The 19460-nt window shown below is 36.6% G+C and overlaps 1 protein-coding gene across 3 annotated transcripts in view; it reads left to right on the top strand.

The window, feature by feature from the left end:
- Positions 1-225: 225 nt before the first annotated feature.
- The window catches only part of LOC138369022 (protein scribble homolog), a 30507-nt gene continuing 11272 nt past the window's right edge, over positions 226-19460 (top strand). Inside the window, exons 1-7 of one of the 3 annotated variants that reach the window (XM_069331871.1) lie at positions 245-778; positions 5225-5327; positions 6791-6850; positions 7840-8026; positions 10655-10823; positions 11796-11856; positions 17524-17588. In XM_069331871.1, the coding sequence (XP_069187972.1) occupies positions 5276-5327; positions 6791-6850; positions 7840-8026; positions 10655-10823; positions 11796-11856; positions 17524-17588 (594 nt within the window). In that variant the 5' untranslated portion in view covers positions 245-778; positions 5225-5275. Of the gene's footprint in view, positions 779-5224; positions 5328-6790; positions 6851-7839; positions 8027-10654; positions 10824-11795; positions 11857-17523; positions 17589-19460 lie in introns of all 3 variants that reach the window. The other 2 variants (XM_069331873.1, XM_069331872.1) reach the window with 2 other exon arrangements.

Genomic DNA, 19460 nt, shown 5'->3' with positions numbered 1-19460 from the left:
ATAGTGAATAATTTATTTCACAGCAGTTTATATATCTAGTACAGTATTCTTGAATTTCCTATTGACTCCTAATCATGTCAAAATTGAACAACAATTGGAACATACCACACAGTCATGGCATACTCTTCCATTGATATCAAAGCTAGATTACCATATTGCACTCTTTCAACTTGAGGCATGGTAACTGTGATATATGGTATAAATACTGCCCTGCATATAATTTACTACACTGTATCTAATTTGTTTTACATTGTACAAAAATAATTATAGTCTTCAGTGAAATCTGTGTTTCTTTTAATTTTTAAGCAACATTTTAGTTTGTGTGGAGCAGGGTGTATGTGCCAGAAAAGGAAAAGTAAAGACAAATATTTTTATTTGGGTTGTGGCTTGTGATGTACTGTAATGCACAAAAACCACTGAATATGCAGTACAAAACTTAATGGTAAAATTAAACTGAAGTATTTCATTACACCATTGTACTACTGTATTTGTGTGGTTAGGTTGGCCGTTTTTGTTGTAGCTCACTAATCGATAAGAGGCATCCATCATTCCTACATTGACTAACACCACCACCACCCCCTATGCATAGCCCATCGCCTCTGCACGCTCCAGTACCAATGGTGATCTGAGCAACTCAGCATCACCTGTCCCCCCTTCCTTCTCACCTCACACCCCCACACTCCTCCCTATCTACGCTCTTGAAGGCTCAACGGAAGATTTGGTGGATTTACAAGTGTATGGATTGCATCATACTAACAAAAGACTCAACAGGGTCAAGGTATGTTGTTAAGATGTGGAGTGAGCATGCTGGATGCTGCATTGTTTTCACATTTATGCACAACTAAGAAATACTATTTGCATGCCTTTAGTTTCTTTAAATTATTCTTGAAAATATCTGTAAATTAAATTATATTAAAAGCATGCAGCATTCTTTATAATTTATTTATGCATTTTCATTATATACTTGTAATCTTTTTGACTCACTTTTTTCTTAGCTTATGCTTTACAAGTACTGTAATGTAATTTTATATTATTGTATGCATTTTTATGACATCCAAGTCCATATCTTGGAAGCAGTACATGTGTAAGGGTTAATGACATATGAGTGATTAGTACACTCCCCCTTTCCTCTGACTCCTTTCCTGTCTTTTCCCCATTCTTGGATTGGGTGCCTGATAATCAGTCTTCCTGCAAGTGTTTGGCTTTGTTTTGGTGTGATCACATGTATTCTGTTTTTGTCACCTCATTTCCAGTTGCAAGCGTGTGCAGTAGCTGTTTTTGTCTAATCCGGAGTTGGTTTGATTTGTATCTCTTTCCTCCAGGTTGGTGTTTTCCCCCATTCTTCCTACCTGAGTTTTTCCAGCAGGGTATTCCTCCTTGATGGCCAGTTCAACCTTGCTTTTTGGGCCTTGGATCTTAAATGTCCATTTATGCATGTTCTCTGTAGTTCCGTCTCCTTCCAGAGTTCAGTCGGGTGCCATTCACTGGTGGTTCAGGCTTTTTCAACAATCTTCCCTTGTGGTCTTTCATGATCAGGTATTCGGGAGTCTGTTCTCTCACACCCTTTGGCTGATTCCTTTAAGTGTGGACCCTCTACCAGGTGGTTCTCTTGGAAGGGGTTCACTGCCTTGCAGTGCAGGTGCCGCACTCCATGACTGTAGTCGCCTTTGTTGCTTAATTCTAGCAAATCTTCTGCTTCCTTGTCTACCACAGTTTTCTTGGACACAGTGTTGGGTGGCTTGGCTTATTTTCCACTTTTCTGTCACAACTTCATCTATCATCAGTTTTGGCAGTCTTTGTCTTTTACATCCTGATTTTGGGTTGATCGACAGCTGCTGTCACCTCTTCCTCTGCTTGGGTAGACCCCTCTCGTTGTCTTTTGGTGTGGCCATTTCATCTCCACCTCTTCAGAAGTTGTCTTGGGGTTTTGTGCCTCTAGCAGGTTCTTCTCCTGGGCCCTCTTGGTATGATTTAGACTGCTGCATATTTCATCTTAGGTCTCACAAGGGTTGTGAACAATTTCTTTAATATTTTGCCATCTATGTACCTAAAAGCGATTCTAAAGTTGGAAAGCATAGCATAGGGTCCTCACACAATGCTTTTTATACGGTCCTCAGGTGAGTTTTCTATCCAGAACCGCCGCTAGCTCTTTCATTATCACAATTCTTTAAAGTTTTTCTCATAATTTATAGGTTGTGTGTGACCTATTTTCTCATATTTCACATTCCATAATGTGGCATTTATTCATGCTAAATTCAATTTGCTAAATGTCTTCCATTTCCTGCTTTTTGACATTCCAAATTATCTACAGGTATTTTTAATATAAAATATTCACATTTTCATATGCATATAGTAATTAGGGGAAAATTTGCATATACAATACCTTCTATTCATTTATACCCTGGTTGCATGGTTAGAAAATGTATCAATTGCCATATTGCTTTTCAGAAGAAAACTAGTGGTGTAGGTGATGTGACACTGGGGGAGTTCAGGAATGTTCTATGTACCCATCCTTAACCCGCATCACTAAAGCTTTTACCCCTCCCACAGTTCTAAAATGCCTTTTCCCTGAGCACTTTTCTTCTCACTCCCGCTCCGTTTCCGTCTTCACCGATGGGTCTAAGTCTGCGAACGGTGTAGGCTACTCTGTTGTTTTTCCTGATTGCACTTATATGTGTCGCTTACCTCCGGAGACTAGCATCTTCACAGCGGAACTTTATGCTATTCTCTATGCTCTTCGTCTCCTGCTTTCTCATTGTTGATCTTCCTTTGTAGTTGTTGTTGACTGTTGTAGTGCCCTCATGGCTCTCGGGTCCTTTAATCCGGTTCATCCAGTGGTTGTCGAGATCCAGCATTGGCTGTTTCTTATTCACAGTAAATTTAAATCGGTTGAGTTTTGTTGGGTTCCCAGCCATATTGGTGTCTCTTTAAATGAGCGTGCAGATGCTGCCGCCAGGGAAGCTGTGCACTCTTATCCCATCTCTCGTAAAGGTATTCCTTATTCTGATTTTTACCCGGTTATCCATTCCTTCATCCTTACCCATTGGCAGGCTTGTTGGTCTTCTGTTACTGGAAACAAACTGCGTACTCTTAAGAGTTGTGTGTCCTCATGGCCGTCCTCCTACCACCGTAACTGGCGATGGGAAACGGTTCTGGTGAGGTTGCGTATTGGCCATACTCGCTTAACTCATGGTCACTTGACAGAGCGCCGCCCTGCTCCTTATTGTCCAAATTGCATTGTCCCTCTTACAGTTGTGCATATCCTTGTTGAATGTCCTAACTTCTGGGACGAGCGTGTGTCTTGTTTTCCAACTGTCCCCCGCGGTCACTTGTCCCCTCGATAATATTCTTGGTGACTCAGATACTTTTGATATCGTTCGCCTTATGATTTTCTGTTCTCATACTGGCATCCTTGGTGATATTTAGCGCCTTCTGATTATCCTGCACATTTGATGGTGCTACATAGCCTTCCCGGTTTGGTGCCTTCTTTTGATAATTACTTACTCTATGTACCCATCACATTGCCTCAGTAGTTTCTCTTAATGCTTCAGGTGTTTGTGCAGAGGAGCATGCCCTATTTTTAAGTAACTGAAATATAGTGAAATCCTGTTTATTTAGCCTGGACCTTGTCTGCTCTATGCAGAGATTCATATAATTCAGTGTAATTTTTGTACAGAAAAAAATTGTAATGCAAATAATACAATATGTATTTTTGAGTATTGTATTTTTATAAAAAATCACATTAGAAAACATATACTGTATTATTATACTACTGTATATGCAATGTGTTTAATAAAAATAATTGGTTTAATTTTTTAATGTGTATTAGTACTTCAAATCTGGATTATTGAGAGTCCCTCTTTTATTAGGACACCTGATCTATTATAATCCAGTAATGAGCAACAACAAGCATATTTCATCCAATAAATCCAGGGGGTCCATTTACTGTAATTCAGTTGTAGATAATTTCTAGTTAATTGTATATACTGAATATATATCACTGAGTTTATAAAGTTCTTCTTTGCTTGGTACCTTATAACCACATGCCAGTCATACATCTACTATACGGATATTGAACTGTTATTGTTGCTGGTATTTAATTTTGATCTCATTTATACCTCTGCCTCTGTGTAGTTTTCGAGACCCCACCTTCTGGGATATGACTTGTGTTTGATTTTGTGTCTCCACTTACTGAATTTTTATAATACAGAGCTTTTCATTGAAACTGGACATTATAACTGACAGCCATTTTGAGAAATACTTGAATTAGCTTATATTTACTAAATGTAGCACACATGTTCTCTAGTACCAAATAAATTGCTAGATAATCATATGAAATTGCAGACACTATATATTTATTGTAAGTAGTTAAACAAATTTCTTCACATTTTTTACATTTTTACATTGGGGTCACATTGCATACTAGATAAATGTTTTGCATTGAGCCCATTAGGTGCAACATTCAATGGTATCTTATTTTCTTGTGGCTCCCTTTCATACGTGATCATGATTATTGCAGTACTTTAAACAAATTTAACCTCGTGATATATAGATATTAAGCCACAATATTGTGACTTAAATAAAATGGCTAAAAATTTTACACCCAACCCACAAACCTGAAAATATAAGAATAGTCTAGGACAGACGGAAATGTAGTCAGTTCTTTTATCTTCAAATTTGTGGATTGGGCATCTGTCTGGTGATATATTTCGAAACTAATTGTATATTAGATTTTTGTTGTGCATTAATTTTTGGCCAATATCTTAATAAAACATGAGCCAAATTACTTCATATATAAGACACACATGCCTATGAAAAACTTGTACTCCAACTTATAAAGAATTTGAGATATGCAAACATTTAAGAACAAATTTAAATTTCCAAATATTAAGTTCCTTCATAGTGTACATGGTAATTAATACTGTAGTATTATATAAATGTTACATTTACTCTCCGGCTTACACTGTACTGAAGAGCCCAGTCTCAGTGATGATTAAAGGCAGTAAAGACAATTTTTAAAGGTTTCACTGTAAACTCATGAATACTGTGTTTTCTTATGCCTCTTTTTAAAATTATATATACGTGTACATTGGATTTAAAGATTGTTGATTGATTTAAAGTATTGTAAATTAAATGTGGAAAAAACAAGTGCATTAAAGTGTATAGATGGTCTATGATTACTTGATCAATTCAGAAAATTACTTTAAACATTCTCTTTATGCAGATTGAAGAAACCACAAATGAAGGCCCTAAAAAGATATCATTAAAAGATCGAATGAAGTTCTTTGAAGATGAAATGAAGAGGGATAAGATTGGACCCCCTAAAGGTAAGTCTAGATATTATATTTTAAATATCAAAGCACATTTAAGTAGTTCATTGCTTAGTTAAATGTTACATGTATTTTAGATGCTTCAAGCAGCCTTGATACTATTGTTGTTGCATTTTAGATTGACAGTAATGTATACTGTGGTCATAACGTGTGAACTGGAAACATGGTGTGCAAGTTGCTTTGTATGGCTCCATGAGGATGAATGCTTCTCAGCAGAGTGTGACAAGTCAGTCCTAAAATTGGTGCATTGGTGAATTTATAAATCAATCTTTGGTTGTGTTAAAGAAAAATATAAATTTGGATGAAAAGTGTCAAAATAAGGACCTAAAAATTACAAGACAGCAACAAGGGGTATTAGAAGCATCAAGAGTATCAGAATTTCACTAAGTTATGAAACTGCTGCTAAATTATTTAAAGATCAAAAAGATGGGTAAATTTTGAAAAATTGGTTTGGTGTTGGGCTTAGTGCCTATCAACCTCTGAAGAGTTATTAAGGCAACCACAAGTGGGTACTGACCAACTAACAAGAATGCTTTAATATTGATCGTAGTCCAGAACTCATTATTATCAGAAATCCCCCCCCCCCCCTCTTTTATCTAACTTGATGCTTCTAGTGTTGTCTCCATCACATGTGATGAACACAATGAAACGTGTCACATAGGTCATCATTTCTGTTGTCACTTTTGTTGCCTCTAATCATTGATGTGCAGTTTGGTGGGACTTCACTCATATAGCCCTTGGACTGTTGGCACTGCCAGTCTTTTAATCCATTTGGGCATTCTCATCTAGGTGTACTAATCTAGATGCGCTAGTGAAGTCGAGCTCCTAATCCCACGTGTATGCACATATGAATGTTTGTGTGTGTGTATATATCAATCCTGCATGTGTGTATATATGTATTCATGTATTTTGTATGTATATATGTGTTTATGTATTGTATATGTGTACAGTATATATGTATTCATGTATTGTATATGTGTACAGTATATAGGTATTCATGTATTGTATATGTGTACAGTATATATGTATTCATGTATTGTATGTGTATTCATGTATTGTATATGTATTTGAGCACGCGCACACACAGTAAACCCACACATCAAAGATGTTGAAAGGTGGTGGTGATGCGATCCATTCTTGACCATTATCAAGTCAAATTTGGTAGTGGTGAAACATCACTACCTTATAACATTTTGCAACATGCGGATGCGGTGTTTATCATTACCACCCCTAATATTGTGATCATTTAAATATTTGCACATATCAGCCATATAGTCATTATTAATCGAAGAGTAATAACTGCTTATGTGATATAATTGTAACCTTGTATATTATTTGCTTACAAATGTCATATTAACCCATTACAAGTGCACTTCACCCATCTAAATTTTTGTATTGTGTATTTTTTTTTAAGTTCCTGCATGATTGTACATTGTTGATTTTGCATGACTTTGTTACAGAGAACAAGAAGTTCTCTTTCCTGAGCCAAGACGAAGTCGCCAATATGAAGGAAGATGAAGGTTGGTGTTCTAGTGTAAAAATAAGTAAATCATAGTTTATATGTGTGTGTGTGTATATTCTGTATCTATCTATCTCTCACACACACACACACACACACACACACACACACACACACACACACACATACATACATACATACATACATACATACATACATACATACATACATATATATATATATATACATACAGCATACATATACCAAAAGATCACAACACCGATCTTCAAAAAATTCAAATCAACCCCTTGAATGGAAAAGATATTTTCATCTGAGCATGCTTTTGGTAGTAATTCCCTTCATCAGAGATGAGAAAAGACTAAGACATAAACAGGGAAGAAGGCAAAGTTACCTTCTTTCCTGTCAGTGTCTGTCAGGTTACGTTTGGGTGAAATATATATGGAATTGTGTGTGTGTGTGTGTGTTTAAAGTAAAGGGAGAGGTGAATATATTCAGTGTGTTAGTGATGGATCTTAATGGAAAGACTGAATGAAAGAATGGTGGGAAATGACAGTACAGTTGTGAAAGGATTTGAGGGGGTAAGTGTTAAGAATAGATTAAATGTATTTTGGTAAAAAGAATGAGGGAGTAGCTTTTCATATCAGAGATTGGAAATGAGTGTAAGACAGGCATAGAGATGTATATGTCAGCACATATGTTCCAGTGTGTAAGGAGAATATCAAAAGGAAATGAAAAGATACAGGTGTTATGGAATCATCTGAATGATAGTATGAAGAAGCTTCGAGACAGTAGGAAAGATATGTTTAGAATTCGAATACTAGAGCAGGAAGTAAATGCAGAGGACTTGTTGGAAGTGGGGTTTTGCCAGGAGTAAATTAGAATGGGAGATATTGTATCCTGGATATTTGTTTGACGAGAATTTTTGTTTTTTCTAATTACTTTTATGTATTTACATGTATAATAAAAATGAGAAAGCTCATTGGCCCTGCGCTATTTGTATTTAAACATTGTTCTTATTGCTATAATTAGATCGTCGAGTAGCAGGCATGACTGCAGAAGAACTGGCTAACCTCTCCCGTTTAGATGACGTGGAGGAAATGGCAGACGACTTGGCACATCAGTTTGGTGTGAATAGCGAATATGATCATCGAAAGTACAATGACTATGACCTTAAAGAAGGGCTTAGAGAAATAATTGAAGATGACAACTCAAAAAGGTAAATCAGAGTTTTTAAATTATTGTTGTGTACTTGTGCACAAAATATCACTTGAAAGATTTGGGCAAGTTTCAGAGAGTATATAATGAATACTGGTAGTTAAAAAATTTGTCTATAAACTGCACACTTCTAATGACTTTTTGTTAAAATTTTATACTATCTGCATTATCACACAGCAGAACTTGTCAAACTCTCTCCACCTGGTTATCCTGGTGATAGGAAAGACACTGGAAAATACTCGGTCTAATCCAACCCAGAGAGTTCTTTTCTATAAAATTCAGTCTTTCCAAGAGACTTTGCTTCACATGGGCTGTCAAGCAGCTGCCTAGCAAAAACTACCGAATGGACAAGAAGATCACATCCCCCACCAAGTGACAATCAGGTGGTTTGTCCTCAGGCTAAGAAAACCCCACTACCAAGAACAGAAAAGTAAGAGAGAAAATGGAGCAACCAGGTGTTCTGTTCAGAAAATTCATTTTTATATGTACTCAAAATCTAATTTGTGAGCTATCCCACATGTTGCTCCCTAAGGTAAGCAATGACAGACATCATTATTACAGAGCAATAGTAAGGCTCATCTGGGATGCAGAGTGGTGTGAACAGAACCTGCAGGAGAAGTGGCTGGAGTGATAGCAGCAACAGCATTACCAAGCACCTAACCTTATCAGAGAAAATGCTCATTATTATAAAATCCTGTCCAAGGTTACACACTGGAAGTGCAGATGAGGAACTTGAGGGATGAATTAAGAGGCAATCATGGCAATCATATATATAGATATAACAAAACTGAAGTTCTAATTCAACATAAGACATGTAATGGACATAAATTCACTTGAACATGTACAGAGAAGGGTAATAAAATTAATCTCAAGAATTAAATATGACACTTTTGAACACAGATTAATAAGGCTTAATTTAAATTCTCTAGGAAGACAAAAAGTGGGAGGTGACATAATTGAAGTACTGTACTGTATATAAATAGATAAAAGGATATAACTAAGAAAATATAAATAAGATTTTAAATATACGAACACAAATTAGGATACAAAACAATGGATAAATATATTGAAGAAGTTTAGATTCGGGAAAGACCCTGGTAAATACTGGTTTGGAAATAAGATTGTCGATTTATGAAACAAATTACCAGGTAACATATAAATGTTGGATCGATACAATGTTTGAAGTATAGGTTATGCATGTATATGAATGACGTTGGGTGGATATAAATACTGTAGGATATAAGTAGGAGCTGTCTCGTAAGGGCCAATAGGCCTTCTGCGGTCCTTTGTCATATTTCTTTGTTCTTAACAACATCTTCAGTGTCAAAAATTTCCAGTGATCATGAGCCCTACAATAAATCTGATGATTTGCTATGCCACAAATTAACTGAAAAATACAGTAATTTGTGCCAAGAGGCGAGCAGATATGCACTAACAAATGGGCAGCAACATCATAAACAATCAAGCTTGAAAGAGGTCTTAGCAAGATCAAAATCCACCTCTGACACAGGTCACACACACACAGGTGAAAATTATCCCATAACCAACAAGAGCATACCGGAAATAACAGGACTGGACACCATGGTTAAAAACACAAAATCACATGCTGGAGAGATACACACAACTGAGTCAGGCTCAAAGCCAGCTGGGAGCACAATAGGGCCTAAAATGTGGAGAAGTTGCACTACAAACATTTCTGAACTATCGGGCTAAACCGACCATCCTCAGAGCAAAGCTCGATGTGGAAGCTTGCCCACAGTAGATGTGTATTCAGCATACATCTACTGAAACCATACTACCAAAAATGGAAAAGGGTTAGTGTAGCAATGTAATCAAGAGAAAGAAAAAAATAACTTCTACACCCCTATTGATAGGCTTGAGAGTACGGGCATGATCAATGTGTGTGTAAAAGTCAAGCAATGAGTGGTAGGAAAGGTAAACCTGAAACAAAGATGAACCAGACAGCTATAGTAAAAAAAAAAAAAAATGTAAATGACTGGGAACCATTCTGTGGAGTGAACATAAAAGCAATGGACCTTTCACAGCAGAGACTAGTCTCAGAAAATACCAGTTAGCTTAACTGAATCCAGCCTGCAGAGCTGGCTGAGAAGTGGGTAGATATCAAGCAACAATTGCTGACTCTTCTGAACGTTTGCTGTACTACTGTTGCTATTTGATGTCGGTCAGTGTAGCGAGTAATTAAGTAACCATTATTTTGTTTTGGGGGGGGGGGGGGTATTAACTTTCCTGGTGATTGCAGTTATTTCCTGATAAGGGTGTTGAGTGATATAAGACTGTTTGTCCTATAATGATCAGTTGCATGTCCAGAAATATGACATATAGGTATGCTAATGTTTAGTCTAGCAGTTAAATCAAGTATAACCCCTGTTATACCTCGGTGAAGCTGAATACAAGATTTTATCTATTACCCAATTCTTTTAAGCCCTGCAAGAGGTCCTGTCTACTTTGTTACAGTCAAGCAAGGTTACTCTAAAATTTATTTTTAATAACAGTATTTCAATTTCAAGCAGCATGAATATACAGTATTCATCTTAGTTTCACTTTCTTCAATCAGTATCATACTTGTATCTTATTTATAATTTAAGTTAATGTGATTGCTCTATTACAGATCAAACAATGAACCAGGCATAATTCGAACAGCAAAGGCAGAAAGAAGAGCACAGTCAAGGGAAGGTCAAGTGAAAGAGGAGGAGCAATTGTCCCCTGCAGACAAACGAAGAGTTGAAGCTGAGAAGAGAGCTGCCTGGAGACAAGCAAGACTTAAAAGTCTTGAGAATGTAAGGATTTTGAAGTAATAGAAGTTTATTGGAGTATTTATTCAAGACAGCTATGCCAGTAACCATGTTAATTATTTCTTGGTTTCCTAGAGCTTATACACTAGTATCCCAGAGCAAATACCATCTCACCAGTGATCTAAGACTGTCTCGTAGCCTACTGGGAGCATAGATCAGAATTCTACCACCCCATAGAGGTTGGGAAGTTAGGTGTCATGATGTACCACACACCAAGGGGGAAAAATAAGCATTGAAAGTGATGAAATGCCACTATCTGGTTGGTAATCCACTTCCTGGTTTCCCTGTGTAGCTCTTTAATCCTTCATACTCTGTTTTCAACAAATTGAGTACTCTAATAGTATTATTGTTTTACACAACCTTTTCATGATACAGTATATTAACCCTAATTTCCTTATGATCATTGTTACTTAATTTTCTCCCTATTTTGATGGTGTTTGCTGGTTTCTCCCTGTTGGCTAGCCTTAAGTCTAATATTGTACATTGTTTTCCTGTGTTAGTTTCATTATGTATTGTTTGAGAGATCATTCACCATTTAAAAAATTCTTTTGCTGCTGCATTTCCTGTTTTATGAGTGCAGTTTATTCTACATAAATTTAAGTCAGGTGCAATTCAATCATTATTAGACCTAGACACACTAAACATTTCTGCCCATATATGCCTTCCTTCCAGTGATGACATTTAATGGCCTATAAATAATTCTTGTCTTCCAATAAATTAGGCTGTAAATATTTTGATTTAATTATTTCCACAAAATTTTTTTATTAAGTAGATTTTATTCCATGTTTGACACTACATTTTAAGTACAGTACTCTCAAATTTATTTCTACTTCCTCTCCTCATCTGATGTACTACCTGCTTTTCAACATAATACATTTGGCACACCAAGAGTACAGGATTGTATCTTGCTCTGTCATTGTACACTTCAAAATATTAATGTAATTTTGTTATCAACAGGATGCTTTGCAAGCCCAGTATGTCATAGAAAAATACAGCGAGCTGTCTGACACAACAAACGGTGAGAAAACATGAAGAGTTATTTTCCAACAGGTTATAAATAATAATTTCTTATTTATCATTAATTTCAGATCCTCAGAATTTGATGTACAGTAATTTTATTTATAATATAAGCTTGTATAATAAATGTTCTTTTGAGAAAATGGGTAAATTATTTTTTTACTTCTAATATCTATATTATCTAAAAAAATAATGTGTACAGTACTTGAGGCAGGAAGCCCAGTGCAACTTATTAGGAAAAGTTACACAAAGGTGTGTGTTAGTTGTTTGTCATTTGCCATTCTTTCAAAACTAATTAAATACAACACTTGTGATGTTTAAAGGAATAAAAATTATCAGAATTTGTGTTTTTAATATGGATTACAAATAATACTTGCATTACAAAAACATCATCAAATTTTTCAGTGAAGGCTCTTACTAAAAGCTGGTAAATCATAAATAGTTAATTATGCTTATTTTATATGTTAAATTGTGAAGTGTGTATTAGAGTTGCTTATTTTTAGTGTATGTATCTTTTCACTCCTCTCCAGAGTAGTTGCTAAATGAAGGTTTGTATAACATCGGTCCCTAATAGTTTGTTCATTAACAAATGGGAAGTACAGTATTAGTAATTCATATTGTTAAGGTAGAACACAAGCCAGGATCTAGGCAGTATGCTTGACTTTAATTGTGTATTTTTGTGCATGATCTTAGTGGTGTATAAATTGTTTATTTTCACACTCAGGTCTAATGTGGTGTAACTTTATCCTCTGTGATGCTGCCCGATATTAATTGTTATAACTGGGATATCTCCAGTAAGGGTTTATAGTGTTGTCTGCCTCTCTCTACACTAATTTCTCCCCATCTTCCTATATGGCCAACTGGAGCATCCCTTTCTTATGGGCTTATGCATATTCCTTTTAATGTGTTTAGTCACACTGGTTACTTTAATTAATATGTTTAGTAACACTGGGTAATGTTTTACAAAGTTGAAGAACTTGAAAATACAGTTGCTGAAGTATACCTTTAAAGTTTATCAGTGCTAAAAACATTTAGTATATTTGTTGAACCTAGAACTAAAGTAGGATGGCATACACAGAATAATTTTAAGATGTTCATTAAAGTATATTTTCTATGGCCATTTAGGACCTCAGAAATTATCTACTAGAAAAAACACAAAACACACTTTAGCTTGTAAATCCTGAACCATTTATTTATATATTCATATTTAATACAATATTGCAGTGTGGGCAAATGCAATACCAACCATTTTTTTTTTTTTTTTACCAAACTATTCTTTTCTCCACTGAAAACTGTTAACCATCACATACTCCAATGTTCTGGTATTGTGTTCTGATCCTCCTCTTCCTCCTCCTTCGATCATTTACCCTTCTTGCGTAACCTTTTTTTCCACAACTTGTCACCACCCATTATTGTCATAAGCCTCCACTACCAAAGAACAGAGAACCCTCACTTTATTTGTCTTACATGCATTTGTGTTTATTATAGTATAGAAGGCAAAATTATTTGTTTTACAAAATCATGTGCTTAGACTCTTACAAAATTTTAATTTAAAATTTGAATATTGAAGTTTGAGTTAATGCAATTTACATCAATATTTCTAACATTGTGTTAAAGTATTGCAAGGTTGTTTACCTTCTTCCTTCTTTACAGCAACCACAAGTTTCTCTTCTTAACAGTAAGTTGTAGATCAACTTTGATCTTTCTGGCTAAACATCCAATGACAGGCCAGATTTGAATCCTTAACATCCAAATCACCATATCCTACAGATAACTTGTTTAGCAACATACTAACTACAAACAAAAACAATGTGATGACTCAAATTAAGTTTGGTTTAGGATAGGCAGAATTCTGTACGTTGACTGGAAACAAATTTGTTGTAAATGTCTCATTAAGTGATGGCATTTTGACTTGGTATTAGCTGTGCACCTGAATGCTGTATTAACATACCCAAATAATTTTACATTTTTCATCATTTTTATATCATCATCCTAATCATTATGGCTAGTCATATATTTAGTGGCTGGAGATTTCAAACAGATTACAGTAAAGTCTTGAAATTTATAATAAAATAACTTAATCGTTAATAGTGATAGATTCCAGTTACAGTACTTAGATATGGTAAAATTAAGAACTTAAATGAAATACAGAGCACAAGATACAATCAGATCTCATAGAAGTAAAGCATGGCGCCTGACAGCTGGGTGGACAGCGCTTCGGATTCGTAGTCCTGAGGTTCCGGGTTCGATCCCCGGTGGAGGTGGAGACAAATGGGCAAAATTTTTCTTTCACCCTGATGCCCCTGTTACCTAGCAGTAAATAGGTACCTGGGAGTTAGACAGCTGCTACGGGCTGCTTCTTGGGGGTGTGTGTAACAAAAAAAAAGGCCTGGTCGAGGACCGGGCCGTGGGGACGCTAAGCCCCCAAAGTCATCTCAAGATAACCTCAAGATGTATAGGATCTGGGAATAATGTCAGATGACCTAACATTTAGTGAGCTTAACAAAATATATATAACATCAGCCAGGAAAGTAAGTAATTATCAAAGGAAGGCCTCACACCGGGAAGGCTATGTAGCACCACCAAATGTGCGGAGTAATCAGAGGGCGCTAAATATCACCAAGAATGCCAATACAAGAATAGAAACGTATAAGGCAAATGATATCAAAAGTATCCGATTCAACAAGAATTCTATCAAGGGACAAATGACCGTGAGGGACGGTTGGAAAGCAAGACACACGCTCATCCTGGAAGTCAGGATATTCAACAATGTGCTTGACCATAAGGGGAACAATGCAATTTGGACAATAAGGAGCAGGGTGGCGCTCCATTAAATGACCTTGAGTTAAACGTGTATGGCCAATGCATAACTTAGCCAGAACTGTCTCCCACTGCCGGTTACGGTGGTAGACAGAAGGCCACAGGGACACACGATTCTTAATAGTACGCAGGTTCTTACCAGTAACAGAAGACTAACAACCCTGCCAACGGGCAAGGATGGAGGAATGAATAACTGGATAAAAGTCGGAATAAGGAATACCTTTACGGGAGATGGGACAAGTGTGGATAGCTTCCTTAGCGGCAGCATCCGCACACTCATTTAAATTGACACCAACATGGCTGGGAACCCAGCAAAACTCTACCGACTTAAATTTACTGGAGATAAGAAACAGCCAATGTTGAATCTCGATGACCACCGGGTGGATCGGATTAAAGAACCCCAAAGCCTGAGGGTACTAAGAGAGTCAACTACCACCACAAAGGAGGGGTGACAACAAGAAAGCAGGAGACGAAGAGCATAGAGAATAGCATAAAGTTCTGCTGTGAAGATGCTAACCTCTGGAGGAAGGCGACACATATATGTGTGGTCAGGAAAAACAACAGAGTAGCCCACACCGTCCGCAGACTTAGACCCATCAGTGAAGATGAAAACGGAGTGGGATTGTGAAGAAAAGTGCTCAAGGAAAAGGCGTTTCAGAACTGTAGGAGGGGTAAAAGCTTTAGTGATGCAGGTCAGGTAAGTACAAAATTTGGGAAGGGGGACCCTCCACGGGGGCAAGGACGGAACAATACGAGGAGAAACATTAGTAATATGAAACGAAAAAGAATCTTGTAAGCGAGACATGAAAGTGATAGGATAGATTATAAGACCCTTCAAATCCATGAATCTCACCACAATGCTCTACTGTTCAAATCACATGGGCTTTCTTGCCTTGAATATACTGCTTGGTACTTACTTTCCTGTTCTTCAGAAGAAAGAATTTTGAAATACTGGGAATACCGAGAACATACATGGCACACATAGGCACGCTAAAGCACCCAAACTAAAGGGACCATCTCAAAGCTCTCAATGAACTTTTTAGAAAGGAGACGAGTGGGGTATCACATAATGTGAACTGGAAGGCTAGGTTCCAAATTTGCACAGTAAAATAACAACATACTGGAGCAAAAGATATGGTAGGAAGTGTAGAATAGACCCAGTGAAGAGTAGAGGTGCCATAGGTACAATCAGAGAACACTGAACGTCAGGGGTCCATAGCTCTTCAGTATCATCACAACAAACATAATAAATATTGCTGGTACAAAAGTGGACGTGTTCAAGATAAAATTTAAGACGTTCCTGCAAGACGTGCTGGACCAACTGGGTTATAGTGGATATGTGAGCTTGTGGGCACCTCCAAGCAACAGCCTATTGGACCAAATTATCACAAGCCTAGTCCCAGACTGAGCTTGGAGTAGAACCATCAGAACCCACGCTAGGTTTTCTAGGCAATGATACTCGTATGATGAGGATGGGTGCACATCCCCAATCATCTTGAGGTTTCCAGACAGTGTGTATGAGCATATTGGTGAGGAAACAGGACCCATGGAACACACCTGGTGGACCAAGGTTCTATCCAGAAAAATGGAAAACATGCATTTGGAAAAAAGAGGGAAGACACCCAAGAAACCAGGGTTCACAACCAGTGCGTGGGGCCATAATCTGGGAAGTCAACTAGATACAAAGGGTTTGCACGCAAGGTACCAATGAACACACCTGGAAATCCAAGGCACACACATGCAGAAATCTGAGGTACCTACCTAGCCAACATGATAAGTTCTGCAAAATTCAGGACCTAAAACCAGAGAGCCTAAAGAACCCCCTTTCCTCCCCCATGTAACCAGAAAACATACCTGAGGCACACCCTTAACTTACAGGAGGGACACCCAAAGTACTAGTGTATATGTATGGGGAGCCAGAGCAATCTCCTGGGAAACCACGAAATCCCCCACCCCCCTCATGAGACACTCGGGAAACAGGAAATACTCCCAAAGTGAGTCTATGTATATGCAAAAGGCATATGCTCAGTGAAAACAATAAATGGTCTCAATGTTTCGTAAACAGAAAACCAAGCACATAAACTTAAAGTAGTGGCTTAATTCAAGAGGAGCCATGCCATACTGAAGGCAATATCACTGGCTATCAAGACAAAAGTATTCCTTCTGGGTTGCTCCAACCCTAGAAAGGCACTGCATAGGTCAGTCCAGGCCTCACAAGGCATCACCAAGTAGCACCTGGTCCCAAATGCTGATATTCCAACTGGCCACCTCTACTGACCACTATTAGATGGCAGTATCTAAGCCAACACCAGATCTCCAGCCTCAAGTCCTGTCAATTTTCCTGACTCATCCCCATAATATTTGCATAGGCTCAAAATCAGATTTATTTAAGCAACTTAAAAAGTTACATCATTCTTAGGAAGCCTTGACTTTATTATGGGCAGTGGACTCATGCTGAGTACTTGCCACTTTCAGGCTCCAATTCAGGTTGAATTGCATGCAAGATACACAGTTGGTATCTCATGATCAAAATGAAAGATAAAATTTTGTATGCATTAGGAATGTCCTTAGAAAAGTGATCCATGCATGAAGACACAACATTGCCCTCTGACATGCATGATACCATTATGGAACTAGATGACAAGCTAGATGATCATGAATGTGATTAAAAGGGTTATTAGTATTTACAAATATTGTCTTCCTCATTTGGGATAATTAAATTACAGGTATTAAGAGTATCTATATTTGAAATTCACATCTTATACAAGTACACCTTCTTTTATGTACGTGTTCATTTCTTGTGTCGTCTCTTTGCTTTCTGAATGTATGTGTGTCTGCCCCATTCCAGATAACACTAATAATGACAACTCAATTAATAACTTCAACATCGTGGATGAAGAGAATAACTTGTCCGTAAGTAGCGCGTTCTTAGCTCACGCTCAATCACTTTTTAACACCCCTTATAGAATAAGCATATAGTCTGTAGTTGCTTTTTTATTTTGCCAAATATTGAAACAAATATCTCATTCTTTAATTTTAGGGAAGAGAATAGAGCTTGTGACTCATAAGTACTGTATACAGTATCTTGTGCTTTATGATTGGTTTTATCATAATACATTGGCCAGTGTTTCTTAACATTTATTTGCATGAGATTCTTTTTCACTTTTGAGCCATTGATTGGAAGGCTATACGTATACAAAAATATTTATTTAAATTAATTTAATTACAAATTTTTTTTTGGTTATCGATAGACTTGACAGTAACTTGAAATGCATTAAATTATGCATATATTACACATAGCTATACTGTATATACATTAAGATTTGTGTGCATTAATCATAAAGAAACACAGTTTTGTTGTGATATTAAATAACTGCAAAGGGAAAATTAAATATGAGATTACTTGAGCACTTTAATATATTTTAATCTACACAGCTTTTGGTATGTAGATAAATGTACATGAAAATGCTTTAGTAATCTATTCCTTTGTTGTTGTGTGTGTGTGTGTATGTATGTATGTACTCGTGCATGTTTGCATGTGCATTCCTTGTCACACAGTAAAGGAAATGTAGAGAGGATAAGGAAAAAATCAGGCAATTACAGGGACAAAAGTACTGCCTTTATCTGAATTTACTGACATCCATCATATCTAGTTGTCTTGCTGGGAGAAGGTAGCCCAGAGCTTATGAAGGCTTACTTCATTTTCCAGCAATATTTTAAAATTTAAACAATTGCTTTTCTTTAATGGTTTCAGTGAGTAGATTGTTCCACAGTTTAACTACTCTCTCTGGCAGTATTAATAATAGTTCTATTACAGTTCTGCTTGATGATTTGGCAAGCTTGAAATTGTAATTCTCTCTCTCTCTTGTTTACGAAGTATTAGATACCTTAAGAGGGTTTAGCTTTTCTATTTAGTTTACTCTTGGATGTGTTGATGAAATCTGCCTTTAGGGGCTTTGTTTGGAAAGTTATTAGTCCCGTAGCCTTTAGTCTGTCTGGGTATTCAAGTAACTTAATGCTGATATTGAAGGAATAATAATGTAAAGTGAAGATTTAGGCAGACCAAGAAATTATTAGTAAGCATAGATGGTTCAACACAGTTTTAGGTATAAAGGGGAAAAAGAGAAAATGAGCAAGTACTGCAATATCGTAAGTTACTAACATACAGAAGTTAATAAATTTAAACCCCTGAATATACTGTATACCATTTCAAATGGAAATATTTTGTATATAGAGTGTACTGTGTACAGATGTTTTTGTCGTGTTTAAATACAGTAAGTGAATGTAGATACTGATCCACATTTTATGATCATCTAATCGAATGAAACCCCCAATCGAATGAAACAATTCATTCTGGACCCCCTTTCATGATATCCAGTCTTCTGTTGTATCCAATCAAAAATATTCTTTGCTATAGTATTTATTGGCCCAAATTATTGATTTTATTAGTGTAAATGATAAAAATGTATGCAAAACCAGGTCAAAATAATTTTGAAATACAAAATTCTTATTTAAAAACAAAAGCAAAAAATTTAGCAATGGATTTTGGTCCAGTGAATATCAAGTGTGTTCAACTGGAACTGAAACCATTGTTTTTCTTTGCATATGATCTACTGAAGCATTACAAGTGGAATGTAATTCTATTGTTGCATCCAGATTTGCATTTGATGGATTTGGTTCTGTTTGAGCAAGAGTTGACATACAGCATGTTTCAAATTGCTTGAATAACAATTGAAGTGGTTGAGTTTCACTTAATGTTTTTTTTTTTTTTGCATTGCTTGCTCA

The sequence above is a fragment of the Procambarus clarkii genome, chromosome 26 (genome assembly GCF_040958095.1).
Source record: "Procambarus clarkii isolate CNS0578487 chromosome 26, FALCON_Pclarkii_2.0, whole genome shotgun sequence".
Classification (NCBI taxonomy): Eukaryota; Metazoa; Arthropoda; class Malacostraca; order Decapoda; family Cambaridae; genus Procambarus; species Procambarus clarkii.
Note: the sequence above shows the minus strand (reverse complement) of the source record. Positions and strands in the feature narration are given on the sequence as shown.